Raw genomic sequence first — 14,778 nt, 5'->3', positions numbered from 1 at the left:
GTTGCTCAGATGTTGGATTCTTCCATCTCTGCCCGTGCACATGTTATTTACCTGTGTTTACTTTTATTGTGGTCATTTATAAAGCTGTTGGTTGGTTAAACTAATTATCATTATTCATAATAATATACTGGAACAAAAAGTCATAGCTGAAAAAACGTTTCATTATTCAGTTTTTATTGATGTTAGACGATGATCCGATGCATGTAAAATTAATAAGGTGACGAAACACTCCGGTGGCCCCCCCACCTAGAAAATGAATCCGGCGCCACTGGTAAAGACTACATCTTTGTATTGAAACAAGAACTACAGCCAGCACCGGACATGAACAGAATCAGCAGAGCACATCGAATCACAGCTCAGTAACAGTTAGCTTTGATTTAGAAATCTGCTAGACAAGCAGATTTCACACAATAATGACCCACATTTATCGCCCGCTACCGAAAGACGGGTGATAATGCCTGCGTCTGTGCGTTTGCAAAATAGTTGACGAACCACTGGACAGATTTGAACAAAACTCATAAAATTTACTAATTGGATGCACGTCCACAACTGACTAACTTTTGGAGTCAACCTGATTCAAGATGGACTCCAATATTGTGTGAGTTTCTGTCATTTCTCAACATCATATCTTAGTTTAAATCTCTTGCTTTGGGTGATATGCATTCCTTCAAGAAATATTAGGCCTTTAATCCTTTTTAATAAACTAAATTTAATTCATATTATGAATAAATACAGTTAAAAAGTGACAGAATATATTTAACAATGTCCGATTATATGTAAACATTTAAAAAGTTGTCTATGTACAGAAGAAATAGTTGTTGTACAATGACTCATATATCACCCTATTTAAGAACAACACTGTTTTTACAGAGGGAATAATATTTATTTAGGAGGTACAAAAAAGGCATAGCATCCATACACAATAGTAATATCAAAATAAGACGAAACTACAGCTCATTTATCTCTCTTAACCTTTACAAATCCACAGTCACACGTCGATCCTCGCAGTCCAGAGTTGCATCAGAAGCAAAAGGTAACCGTGTGTTTGCATCAGTGGCGTTTCCTTTCCTCGCTGCAGCGTGGTTACTTGTTGAACACGCTGGCTGAGGGATCTTTGGCAGCAGCAGGCTTTGCAATGACCGTCTCTGCTCCTGTCCTCACCCCGCTGAACACAGATGGAGCCACCTTCCCCATGCGCTCTGAACACAACAACAGACACCTTATAAGCACAAACACGGAATCTCATAAAGAAGTCCACCAATCCAGGAACTTGACCTGTGTGTGTGTGTGAGGGAAATATATGTAAAAACACATCTGAAACAGCTGTTTCTGTCTTTTCTTTGATTTTTGGTTGAAAATATACTTCTCCTTTTTTTAACTAGTTCAGTCATGATTCCAGTTTAGTTTTATTTTAATAATTCAAACAAGTAATGGTTGTAAGCACCACTGCATGCACAGCCATATAAAACCACACCGTCTGTCAACAAGTTCTCATATTCACTGTATTGTATTCAAAAGTAGCTAAATTACAACAAATACTAAGATTACTTCCTAAGATTTTTCCCAAACATGATTATTTCTTTACAGACCTGGGTTTTTACAAAGTCAGGGGTTCTGATTGTGAGTATTGTTGTCTTTTCTCCTCAGCTCAGTATTTTGTTCAGGTGACATAGTGTACTGTTTTTACTTAGGTGGGCGCTCCTGCACTTTTAGCTCCTATAGCAGCTGAAGGTTTTGTGGTGAGCTGAACTACTAAAAAGATAAGTTAACACAGACACCAGAAGTTATGGTCAAGCCGAGTAAAACAACATTAATTTAACAAGGACGATAACATTAGCCAGCTAGCTAGCCTGTTTGCTTTGAAGCGCTGCTGGAAATATCATGATACTGGAAACTGTAGAAGAGAAAGAATTAAGTCCTCGTCAGCGACGACAAAAATAAACACCATTACAGTAAAGCACTGACAGTTTTAAAAACAGTACAATGACTAGAGCATGCAGCTCTCCCTGGTGGTCTAGTGGTTAGGATTCGGCGCTCTCACCGCCGCGGCCCGGGTTCGATTCCCGGTCAGGGAACATGTTTTGTTTTTATCCGGCTTTTTCTTTCTTTTCTTTTTAATAAATAATTAAATAATGGCATTGAAATGAGAATACATTCTATGAAAAAGCATTAAAGTAAAACATGAATAAATGTTAGAGCAATTTTGTGACTACTGAATGAGAAGTTTTAGTCTTCTATCATATTCATGTTCATGTTTTTCAAATACTTTCCAACAACTGTTTTTTGAAATAATTTGGAAGCTTATTTCTTTATAAACAAGTACGTACACCTACACACCAAAACAAAGTCAAAATGTTTCTACCCAGAGTCAGTGTTTGACCTGATATTGTGTCATTTGTCTTCTACTTCTGCGTCGAAAAATGTAACACCAACAACGAAAGGCTTCACTCACCACACTCTGCCATGACCTCATAAGTCTTACTCTTGACCTCGCCCTTCAGCCCCAGTTTGCTGCGAGCTCCTTTCAGGTCCTCCACCTTCATCGGTGGGCGCTTCTTCTTTTTCACTTCGCCTGGCTTCAGAGAAGAAAAGCAGGAAAACGGGCAGTGGTTATGTTAAAGTCTGTACTCAGACGTGAACAATAACAATAACCCAAACATGTGACGTAGCGTACCTGCGACATGGTTGTTACTGACTCCACGGGCTCTTTACAGGAGAACTGATTGTTGTTTTGCTCAGTGTGCCTCCTCAGCCGACCAGCCTGACATTATATATAGTCCTGGTCTGTGCCCAGTGAGTCAGTCAGACCCCCTAACACTGGTGTCACTCCTGTCTGTTGTCAGCGTGTATTATTAGGCGTGACGTGAAGGATGGTACAGCTGGGATGGGTCTCCCATAAACAGTCAGGACAGCAGCTGATACTTCAGACCACTGGTATAAACTGGGCACAAAAAGAAAACACTGAAGTGTCCACCAGCCAAGAACACCTCCCTGCTTTGAAGGGTGGGACTGACTGAAGTCAGAAATAATTCCTTGTGGAGTCCTGGAGTTTGCGAGAAGCATTTCCAGACACTTAACACTTCGGGAAATAAAATCAGAACCACAAAGAGTCCAAGGAAAATGTCCAAGTGTCACACAAACACCTGTCTTGATGCAAAATCTACCCAGAGGGGCAAATTAAATCTACGAAACAAACAGACACCAGTTAAAGCAACGTAGCATGAAGAAACGCCCTTTTTTCGTGACCTCTGACCTCCCGTCATCATTCGGCAACTGTTCTGTGAAACGTTCCCTCCCACCTGAGTGAATATTGATTGTTCTGGGACACTTGGATCCACTCGTAGACATCTAATCAGGTATTCAAAAACTGCTCACACGCTTTCCTAAGGCTTGTGAAGAAAAACCAGAGTCAGTGCTGAGATGAGATATGTTTATTTGATCGTGACACCCGTTGAAATATGAGAAATGATTATTGATCATTATTTGTGTGCAAACATTAGCGTTTTAACAAATATTATCTCCTGTGCTACAGGAGAACTGTACTCAGTTGCGGGCGAAAGAATCATTGGACAGAGCGAGTTAAAGCCTTTCTGCAACCCTAAGGTCTTTCAACCCCCCCAGCAATCTGAATGTCCTCGCTGTTATCAAACAAAGTCTGATAAACTGAAGAGAAAGCCTTGGCGGGTGACTGCAAGTCAGCTTTTCTTTATGTAGAGGTCGTGTTTGTGCTCCACATGTAAAGACCTTCTTTGACTCATTGTTTCTTTAACTTACATGATGATTATTAAGAGAAGAAACGCAGACAGAGACACCTTTTACCTTCAGATGGTAGCTGAAATCTACATCCTAAAAGGAAACGCTTAAAGCTCTTCAATAATAGAAGTGTGATGCAATAAATGGAGTTTAAAAACTGAACTTAATCAAAGTACTTAATGAAACTTCTCCACCACTGCTTGGAAATAAAATAAATATATGGAAAACATACTTTCAATCTGACTACATGTGGTAAAATTAGTTTGAAGCAATTTCCTGTTTGTCTCAGTGAATTATGTTTGTGCAGCTGACCCGCTGTTACTGGGTAAATGTGTCTTAAATTCATAAATTATGTCCAGCCAACATTTGGAGCCACTTTGACAGCGTCCTGGATCCAGTGACAACAACTCAAATGACAGTTTTCGACCAATAAATACCAGCGAATTATGCGTTTGTGTGAGTTGAGTTGACTTGGGATGGAACGTGGTGTTTAAACTAATTGTAAAGGATGACCAGGACTGCTGACTGCAAACTACTGCCTGTGAGTTTCATTTAGTACGTCAAAGAAAAGTCATAAAAACACGAGCAGTACCACCGTTTTCACAGTTTATGTCACTCCGTTTATTTTTAAAACAGGACCAGTAGTCATTTTGACAACATACACATGTATTCCGCTCACATCACACACACACTTCCTTTTTCTCAGCCGACAAGTCCACATTCATCACTTACAGTTTAAAGGTCTAAGCAAGTAACATTCTTAACATCAGAGCCTGCTGAATGCTGCTTTTACGCTTGAACATCTGGAGCTCTGCATAAAACCGCCAAAGAAAACCAAACCAACTGAAATCAGAAAGCAAAACAAACAAAAAGTGCTCATCTTACTTAGGCACATTTCAGGGAAAACAAAACAGTCACACAGACAACAAATGGAAAGGATGCCATGTTGGAATTTGTGCAAAAAAGAAGAAGAAAAAAAAAAGTTCCCATAACAACATGTTCGGCAAAAGGAATGAAAAAGACTTTGGGAACAAGAAGAGTTGCCTTTTTTGGCCCCAAGAGAAACACAACCAAAACTGGAACGTAAATCATTAATAAAATAAAAAGACACATGAGCATCACAGTTCCAACCAAAATGAGACCGCAGAATTGTATCCGTCACCGGCTGAGCTGACATTAGAGATGCTGCAGTGTGGCATTTGTACTCCTAGTTTATTATTTAGAGAAATCTTAAATCTATTAGAAGACAAAATGGAAGATTACTACAAGAATTAACATGCTCCCTTTGACAAAAGTAATATCTCATACAAGGTATGGAGTTATAAAGTTTGAAACTATGCAGCAGTGTGTTAGAACTGCATCAATACAGTGATTCAAACACTGAAAAAATGCTTGTATCCACGCCGAGGAGTGTGTAAATGTCCACAGCTTCTCACATCCATCCATCCATCCATCCATCACAGGCCTTGGTGGTAGGTCTACACAAGACAAAGGGACAAAGCTGACAAAGTCTACATCAGGAAAACAGTTCCTTTAGAAATCTGTTCATGTATCAAATGTAACCAACACAATAAACAGAGTAGGTAGCATATTTGTCTTTCTTGAAGTCTGGCCTGATCTGGAACCACTTCGCTGTCGAGTCCAATCTGTAAATCATTAACCGTCTCCTCCGATGCTTACAATACCACTTTAACAGTATAATGTTGGTTTAAGACGAGATTCCTTATTCCACATCTTTAAACCCGACCGTTATCCTAAGAGCGTCATGTTCACATGCATCCGAACCAATCAGAGTTGACTGCAAAACAAACAAAAATAGATTTTAGTGTCCCAGTTCAGAAATAGTCTGTATAGCAGTCCCCAGGAAAGAGAATTTAAGTACAGTATAATCATTGGTCTTTTAAGGGGATCCTTTGTGCGGGTACAGGAAACAGAAGTGGCTCTGGAAGGTGAAGAGCTACCAGAGGATATCCGTCTTAGGAGTAAAGCTAGCCACGTGAGTCAAACAGGGATCCCCATGCGAAGCTTTTTCTTCTTCACCGTCTTCAGACCAGGGAGTCGACGGACATCGTCTTCATCTGACTCATCCATTTCATCATCTGCTGAAAAAAGGATCTAAAAAAAACAAAAAAACAAGGAAAGACAGTATCTTAGGAAGTGACTTTGTTGCATTATATAATCTTTCTTAAATCTCTCAGAAAGGATCTATGAAGTCATGTGCTGGTGAGAGCGTTAGAAGAATAGTCATGACTCCTGGGGATAAATATCGTCCTCCTTTAAGTATTTGCAAGGGGCTATAAAAAGCTCATCTATTTGTGGGCACATAATCATGACTGAATACCAGACAGCTCTCATCAGTGCTAGTAGAAAACACGAAGTAAACAATGTCCAGAAGAAAAATATCTGGAAGAATTGTGATGCCCTGTATACGCTGAAACAAAACAAACACAAAAACAACAACAAAGTCCCTAGGAAAGATCAAGGAATAGAAAAAAAGCAAAAGAAAAAGAAAAAATATGAGGAGTGACTACATGCCAGCAAAGAGTCTACATCCAAGAAGACAGTGTATGATGAAAAAAGCCCAAAGGGAAAAGCTAGTTTTATTATGTATTTTTAACAAAGTGACACACCAGAATGATCCATATGTTACTGAGACTGCCCCCCAGTGGCAGCAGGACGCTATGACATTCATTGCAGAGCAGGAGCATCAAGAGTTCCTCCCAATGACTTATATGCATATCCATATAAGTCATTGGTTCCTCCCTAAGTGAATAACAATATATCGGACACACTGACGGAGAAGGTCAATGTATGCTCGCACCTGATTGGTCAATTCTTGGACGTGCTGGCGAAATCTTAGATGAATAAGAGTCCTCGAGTCACAGGTTACCCCGGTTCGATTCCAGGTAAGGGAACACATTTGGTTTTTATTTTCTGAAAGACGGGGGTACTGCTACCTTAAAGCGACGTACCTTATAAAACAAGCTGAATGATAATAATAATAATAATAATAATAATAATAATAATAATAATAATAATAATAAAAAAAAATCGAACATATAATTAGATTTAAGACATTCAGTCTTAGTTAATCGTGAATAGGGTTGTGGATTCATCAAACTGAACACTTCATTACCAAATTGAGGTCAAAAAATCATAAAACCAATTTTAAAAAGTCGAGCCAGCCAGGAGTCGAACCTAGAATCTTCTGATCCGTAGTCAGACGCGTTATCCATTGCACCACTGGCCCGCGTGTCCTGCCGCTCCGAACCACCCAATATAGAGCTGGAGGCTCCGCAGAGCTGTAGCCATCTGGGCTACAATGTGTCACAAACTCCCTACATAACTACACAACTTCATCCTTATTACGATGGTTTTAAGCCAGAAATAAAGACGACATCGCTGCGCTCTGGCACCCATTTATTTCACGTGCGACGTCTTCTCAAAAAGCAAAGAGCACGCGCCAAACAGGAATCCATGAGACAAAATAAAACTGCTTCCCAGCAGTTGAAAGTTTCCGCTCACTGTGGGAACGAATATCCCCACACTTGTCCAGCCTTTCTTTCCTTGCTGCCTAAACGAGATAAAAAAAGAACTGTCAAAGAACCAGCCCTCCGGCGGTATTACGGTAGCATCGCTTACGTGATGCTTTCAAAATAAAAGATGGCTTCTGAATTGTGTCAGTTCTAAAGACTATTAGGACCTCTGACGTGAACCCGGAAGTCGAAGCCTGAACGAGACTTAGTGGTACCTGAGTCATCCTCACTATATAATTTGAGCTCTACACTTTTTGTAAGATTTTTTATTTAAATCACTGACATTACCTGTTCACATCAACCCCGTTATATATCAAATACTGAGTCAATGGATGGATCTTATCGAAAGTCTGAATAAGTAGTCATTGGATGACTAAGTTTTTGTGTTTTTGTTAAGATGTCATTTCTGATGTTGGATTTAAAAATTAAAGCACCATAGACCTCACACAATTGCGTGTTTAATTTCAACAAGTTTTTATTTTTTAAACAAACTTGTTTCCACAGACCTATTTGACTTTAGAGTAAAAGTAAACCACCTGATAGAGGCCTTACAAACAAAAGGGGCTTCAGAAAAAAAACAAACTACTTTTTTTTAACAAAATAAAGGTGAAATCAAAGGGACAAAGACAACAAAATTCTTTCTGACCTTTCCTGTACTTCTCCATCAGCATCATCTAAACAAAGATGTAGTCTGTGGTGCTGTTTCTTGGTATAAAACCATACTACTGCTCATCAAAATGCACATCTTTATCAAGTCTAGCTTCCACAACTCTCTCCCAGATCTTCGTCTTGTGCCTAATCATCTTAATTCCTCTGTAGTTGCTAACTTGCTACAACTCTCAAAATTAAATTCTCACTCTTTCTTTATTCTTTTCCTCTTCTTCACCACAACACTCATCCTACACACCACCATCCGATGCTGTCTGACCACGCACAACCTTACAGTCCACAGTCTCCATCAGGTTACCTCTTCTACACAGCATGGAGTCTACCTGTGTCCTCCTGCCTCCACTCTTATAGGAGTGTGTTCCTCCCTCTTTTGGAAATAGGTGTTGACTGCAGCCATTTCCATCCTCTTGGCAAAATCCACCACCATCGGTCCTTCCTGGTTCCTTTTCTTGAAACCAAACCTGCCCATCACCTCCTCCTCTCCTCTGTTTCCTTCACCAACATGTCCTTTCAGATCTGCTCCGATCGCCACTCTCTCCTCCCTGGGAATACTCTCTATCACTTCATCGAGATCCTTCTAGAGTTTCTTTCTCTTCTACATCACATCCAACCTGTGGAGCAGAACCACTGACAACACTGAACATCAGACCTACTTCTACATTCAGACACATCACCCTATCTGACACTCTTTTGACCTTGACTACATTCCTCGCCAACTCCTCCTTCAGCACCACCCCTACTCCATTTCTCTTCCTATCCAAACCACGGCAGAACAGCTTAATCCCTGCCCCAGTGCTGCGAGCCTTGCTGTCCTTCCACTTGGTCTCTTAAACGCATAACACATCTGATACATGCACCATCATTAGCCAACATCTGTTTAAAAAAGCCCACTTCCCTTTCACCTTGCCCCGTAGGTTGTAGTTTGATCAAATCAGCTCTAAGCAGGGTTGCAGCATAAAAAGCAGGAAGTTAAACAAACAATGAAGCTGGCTTTTCTCTGTTTGGGTTTACTGATTTAGATGCAAGTTATTGAAAATCAGACTGATGTGTTTTTTGTGATTTTAACATTGTTTGATTGTGTTGTGAACAAAATCGTACGCAATAAATGTTGAACTCTTTTTCAAAGTAACCATTAACAAGCCAAAACAACGTCTGAAGCTTTGACCTGACAGTCAAGCTCCCCAGATACCAGTCTGAAGGGATCTCAGGGCAAAGCCCATTCCACAAAGACCTCACGCCACTTCTACAGCGTCCAGTCAGAGGGTTGTGTTTGTGCTGACATGTCAGAAGGTTTTAGGCTGCAAAAGGGAAACCCACCACCACATAATGTATGCATTTATAAAATCGCAATATATGGACAGAAAAGTAACAACAAAAAACAATTAGGACTTAGAATTTTTAATCTGTAGGTAGAACTGTTGTTTTTTTTGAGACACTGGCCCACAAACCATCTTATAATCCCATAGAAAAGATACAGTCTGAAGTTTGAATTTTATTAGAGCTGACGCTTAATCCAAGGTAGCAGATGATCATGTTATTGTAAATAATTAATCTGTCACAGGAAACAGTAATTATACAAAAGGAGTCATGTCTTTGAGGTTTTAACTGCCCCCTCTGACGCCAAATCCCCAGCTAAACTTACCTCTGATTCTGAGTCATCGTGGGAAAGAGCTCGTCTGTAGCGAACCTTACTGTTCCCACGAGAGTCCTCTTCTCTCTCCTCCAGTTTTGCTTTTGTCCTGTGCTTCTTCATCAGGAAATTATCTACCACCCAGAACATGAGGGCCTAAATCCAAACACAGACAACACTGGTGAAAGGGGTTTTCTCGTGAAATAAACGGAAAGGATTTTAAACACATCTCTTTAAAACTGGGGAGATTTCTCGAAAAACAAATGCGTGCACACATGACGGTGGGTATGGTATGAACAACACGGGGATGTTCGGGATCTCATTAGACATGTGGATAATTGGATCAAGGAATAAACAAAAAAAGAAAAAAAAAAATACAAACACATGTAGTAACAGCAGACTTACATTGACGAAGAACGGAACGATGAGCATGACAATGGCCAGTTCCAGGTCAGGATTGTTTATGGGGTTGTGGAGAGCCAGCTGTGAGACAGACAAACACACAATAAACATATATTTGTGTCTTAATCCAGTGAAGTAATGGAACTCTACGAAACTACAAAAATCCAAAAGCACATTTGCAGCTCCGCAGTGGTTAAGACTGGTAAACATTTCCTCCACAACAAAAAAAGGAACACACAGCTGAGTGTACTTTTACATGCCACACAGCACCAGTCCTAATTAGCAGGGTTGTTACAATGCCATTAAAGCCTACTGATTCTTAATTATAACGTGCAGTTGTTATAATCAGACTGATCATTTGATTTTAGGCAGAAATCATCTCGACTATATCAAGATAATTAAAAAGTTCCAGTTGTTAGTGTGCCTGGGGTTTTATTAACCCCCTCCACCAAACAAGTTTCAGTGCTAAACCAGAGCCAGAGCTCACTGAGCACCAACTCTTTGTTGGGCCAGAGCAAAGAGGAGCAGGGGATGGGCTCGCAGACACCAACAACTCGTGAAAATGTTGGGAGCGCCATGTTCAAAGACCGAGTAGTTTCACTTTCATTCTGCTTAATTTAAAGACAAAAGGGCTCAACTTCAGAGTAAATAAGAAATCAAGTTTGCAGTGGAATAACATGAACTCAGTGTTTCACCTCCCTGCAGTCTTGTGTGTTTTTTTTAAAATCAACATTCACGTAGATAAAGCAGGTTAGAGCACCACACAGAGATGCCTTCACAATTGGATTGTCAGATAAATGTTTGAAGCGCCATTTTAAAACATTCTGGCTCCTTTAATCTCATCAGCTGGTGTTTAGGGAGCCTGTTTGAATGCTGCGTATAACTCCTGTTCACAGCAGAGTTCCCAAACACCACCGTAGATCAGAAACGCCTGTCGGCAGAGCGTTCACAAACACTGTTGTTTAAAAAGGGTATTTCTAAAACAGAGAGGTGATGTTAAGACATCTGTTTGCAGGAATAATGATAGAAACCCTGTGATCTGTGCAGCTCTGTGATCCTTTAAAAGAAACTCAGAATACAACAGAGAGCATCAATCACTGACTTGAGGAGACATTTAATGTGACGTAAAGACGTGGCTTTGAGATGGCTCTCTGGCTGTGGAAAACCAAACAGGTTCTTAAGTTTATTTTTAAACAACCAGTTAAGAAGCACCAACCCTGGTCAAGCACCGAAACCTCTTTAGTGGAAAAAAATCCTATTAGATAACAGAATATGAATAACCAAAATAAACCAGATTTATCTATTTAACATGAACATTTAGTTGTTTTAGAGGTGTTTTAAAGCTTTCAGACAAAACCCCAACTTTTCCTTGCCCCTCCCCAAGTGGCTGATGGGAATCATATGGAACGCCAAAAGCATTGTGTCCGAGTCCGGCGACAATAGTGTTCAAAATGCCCGTTTTACTTGTTTTTCTTATCCCCACGTTACTCTTGCATCCTTTCCCATGGTTAACGTTTTTGCAACTGTATGTTTGACATGTGCAAAAACTAACAGTGTTCAGCCAGACAATGGTACTTCTGTCCAAAAAGGAAATAAGATCACAAAATTGAGCAACAGGAAAGTGCCCTGACTTAGGCGATAAAATTAGGTCAATGCAGTTGCCCATATGTTTAGTCTATGTGGTTTTGCAAAGACAAGAAAAAGAAAAAAGTTGTTTGGTTGTTTTTTTTTTTAAAAAAGGCTTTTCCCATCAATGGCTCGGTATGGTGCTTTTACATGTTAGTGTTTGCCTCAGGTTCACTAAAAAACCTAAAATGACTACAATAATCAACACTAATTTCATGTTATCCATCTTTTTCTTACATTTTTCCACTGGGGGATGAGAAGGACCAACATGATGAGAACTTTCTCAAACACCATGATGAGGATGTAGAGGATGCATTGGCCCAACCAAGCTGTGCACTGCACTGGCTCTCCTGTGCACATCGGAAAAACACAAAAAAAGAGACAGCATGTAAAACTTATTGTCATTCCATTGTACTTCTCTGCTGATATGCAAATGTGACATAAAAACAGTCTATGCTGTGCAAGACAGAAACACTGTAGGATTTCAGTACTGTGAGCAACCACTGCCCCCCTCTGGATGTTTTAGCCTCGTACACACAGGCCTTACCGTATTCTCCAAAACGCAAAGAGTCCCACTGTCTCCACTCCACAACAGCACTGACAGCTCTTACTCCTGCATATATTAGCAACATTCCCAGAGAGGCATCTAAAAGGAAGTTAATGAGGTATCTATAGGGGGAAAGGAAAAAAAAAACGTTTAAATCTTTTGTAAAGTTAAAAGACTCAAATGTCTCCATTCTAACGCCGTTTCTTCACGAGATGCTGTGAAGGAAAAGCACTCACAGTGAGCAGGGATCCTGTTCTGTGAGGTCTGACAGGTAGACATTAGCGAAGTGGATGAAGAGCATCCCGATCGCTTGTTTGGAGGTGTCCAGGAACCTGCAGAGACACGCGCTCAGTCCAACATAATCCAGTAATAATAAAAATGATTTGCGTTCGCCAAATTACCAGATCTTCCAGGGTCTCCTCTCGTGTTTGGGCTCCCTGAAGCGTTTCACTGTAAAGGAAGGAGTAGCAATCAGCTGGGAGGATTTTTTTATTACCACATTTAAAGCAAACCTAAACCCTGAGGTTAGATTTAACCAAATCCCTTCCGTTTTCATTCAACCAAAAGAAAAATGTGGCCAATACGGGCAGGATAAAAACTAAGCAACTCTTCAGATGAAAACTCAAACCTGCTGTAACATACTTTACAGCAGGAGTGAAATGTTTTTAATAAACAGGAAATATATAAAAAGCTCATTTAAAGTCAAAAAGGAAAGCAGAACAGTAATTTTCTTAGACTCTGGGTATCTAAATTGCATTTTCAGCTTAGTAAAAGTAAAATAAAACAGTACGATATTAAAGATTACTATGTGAGCGTAGAACCTCACAAATCTGGCGATGTAGTGTCACAGTGTGTGCACCCCACAGGGTAAACAAAGGCACTACAGCTTCTGTAAATGATATTGACAAAACCACTACTCTGGGATGTAAATGACGCTGTTTTAAGCGATCGCTTGAATCAGTCTGCCGTTTTCACAAACACTGTGAGGGGTGTTGATGCCATGCTCACTCCCAACAGCAGGGACACAAGTTAGGCTCCTCCTTTTCCTCACAATGGCTGCTTGTTTTCTGGGAAGCTTTCACCGAAGACGACACAAAATGTAAATTGTTAAAAAAAAAAAAAAGACCTGCGCAACTTCAGCTGAACGTCGGACAATCTCAGCCTTCGTAACTGAGAAAAGTTCACAAATATTAACTGAGAGGCTTTCTTTTTAGTTTGTTTATAAAGGAGGCAAGTGATTTTTACGAGTTATGACCTCAGTTTCAGCTCCCAGCAGAAGTGTGACTTCAGCCTCAAACACACCCTTGTGTCGCAGCTGGGTGGGACGAGAATGCGAGCCAACGCTTCGACCTTCGCGTTCTGCTCACTGAGCTGCGCTGTGCACGAACAACCAAAAAAAAAAACAGTTCTGCCAACCAATCTGCAGCTCCGGCACAAAAGGATAGGATTTCTTAAATTAGGTTACAGCTGATGGTGCGATTTTCACAGGCTTTTGTTTCCTCTACGCTGAAACAAACCCTTCTGTGTGAACGTTTTTAAGGGAAAGTCAAGTAAGCAGAGCTGAAAAGAATAAAAACATGTAGAAAGTGGACACAAGGAGAAACAAAAAGAAAACGAGCTTAATTGGCAATAATCAAAAGGCATATTGCATGTATTTGAAAAGAATAAACGCTTGTTTTTTTTTTTTCAAAACACTCCTAAAAAAGAACTGCTGATTTTGCCTGCTAAGCAACATTAGTGTTTACTCTGCAACTACTAACAGATAAAGCAGCGCAAAACCTAAGGCAGAGCGATAACGTTCCCCCCGTGTCTGGGAGTGCGCGTTACCACAATATCTCATGAACCACTGGATGAATTTGAATGAAACTCTCAGAGAGTAATCACCGGATGCACGTCTACAACTGACCAAGCTTTGCAGTCAGTCCAATTCAAGATGGCCGCCACAACTTACTGACAATGGCGATCACAAAACGGACGTAACTCAGACAGTTTTACAGATACTGAACTAAAGTTTGACGTTGTCGTAGCTGAGAGTCACCCACGACACACAGAGCGTGTCATCTTGTGTCTTTTTTAGATTTGACCAAAACAGCTAAAACTGTCATTTCTCTACACAACAAAGTCTAATCCTATGGCATGAAACACTGTGAGCAATAGGCATTTCTTCAAGAAACGTTAGGTTTTTTTTTTATTCTTTATGTGCTTTACAAAGCTTACAGCCTATAAATCAGCAGTCATGTGTTCAGCACAGTTTAAAAGGGAACTTCTGGTGCAAATCATCATCATAAACAATGTTCTTCCTCGATCATTACTTCCCTAATTTACTGCCTTTTCTAAACCTCTGTCTCAATAGAAATCATTCATGGATAAACTGTAAAGATCTAACATTTTGAGCATGTCATTGTTTAATCTTGAAATAACTAGAAAGGTTTTAAGTGACTCAGTTTTTCGAAGAGACGCTATTTTTCTCTCATACAGGTGCTGGTCATAAAATTAGAATATCATGAAAAAGTAGATTGATTTCAGTAATTCCATTTAAAAAGTGAAACTTGTATATTATATTCATACATTACATACAAACTCATATATTTCAAATGTTTATTTCGTTTAATTTT

The 14,778-nt window shown here is 40.0% G+C and overlaps 1 protein-coding gene and 2 non-coding genes across 4 annotated transcripts in view; 1 reads left to right on the top strand and 2 right to left on the bottom strand.

Moving 5' to 3' along the window:
- Positions 1 to 861: 861 nt before the first annotated feature.
- stimate (STIM activating enhancer) overlaps positions 862 to 14,778 on the bottom strand; it is a 17,058-nt gene continuing 3,141 nt past the window's right edge. The window contains exons 2-10 of one of the 2 annotated variants that reach the window (XM_017425206.3): positions 12,565 to 12,613; positions 12,400 to 12,495; positions 12,164 to 12,285; positions 11,854 to 11,966; positions 9,994 to 10,071; positions 9,601 to 9,744; positions 5,761 to 5,868; positions 2,453 to 2,576; positions 862 to 1,199 (exon numbers count right to left, since the gene is read on the bottom strand). In XM_017425206.3, the coding sequence (XP_017280695.2) occupies positions 1,084 to 1,199; positions 2,453 to 2,576; positions 5,761 to 5,868; positions 9,601 to 9,744; positions 9,994 to 10,071; positions 11,854 to 11,966; positions 12,164 to 12,285; positions 12,400 to 12,495; positions 12,565 to 12,613 (950 nt within the window). In that variant the 3' untranslated portion in view covers positions 862 to 1,083. Of the gene's footprint in view, positions 1,200 to 2,452; positions 2,577 to 2,674; positions 2,833 to 5,760; positions 5,869 to 9,600; positions 9,745 to 9,993; positions 10,072 to 11,853; positions 11,967 to 12,163; positions 12,286 to 12,399; positions 12,496 to 12,564; positions 12,614 to 14,778 lie in introns of those variants that run through there. The other variant, XM_017425207.3, reaches the window with a different exon arrangement.
- On the top strand, positions 2,004 to 2,075 carry trnae-cuc. The gene has a single exon. It is a non-coding gene; the product is annotated as a tRNA-Glu (tRNA).
- On the bottom strand, positions 6,931 to 7,003 carry trnar-acg. Its single transcript has one exon. It is a non-coding gene; the product is annotated as a tRNA-Arg (tRNA).

The sequence above is a fragment of the Kryptolebias marmoratus genome, linkage group LG4, assembly GCF_001649575.2.
Source record: "Kryptolebias marmoratus isolate JLee-2015 linkage group LG4, ASM164957v2, whole genome shotgun sequence".
Classification (NCBI taxonomy): domain Eukaryota; kingdom Metazoa; phylum Chordata; class Actinopteri; order Cyprinodontiformes; family Rivulidae; genus Kryptolebias; species Kryptolebias marmoratus.
Note: the sequence above shows the minus strand (reverse complement) of the source record. Positions and strands in the feature narration are given on the sequence as shown.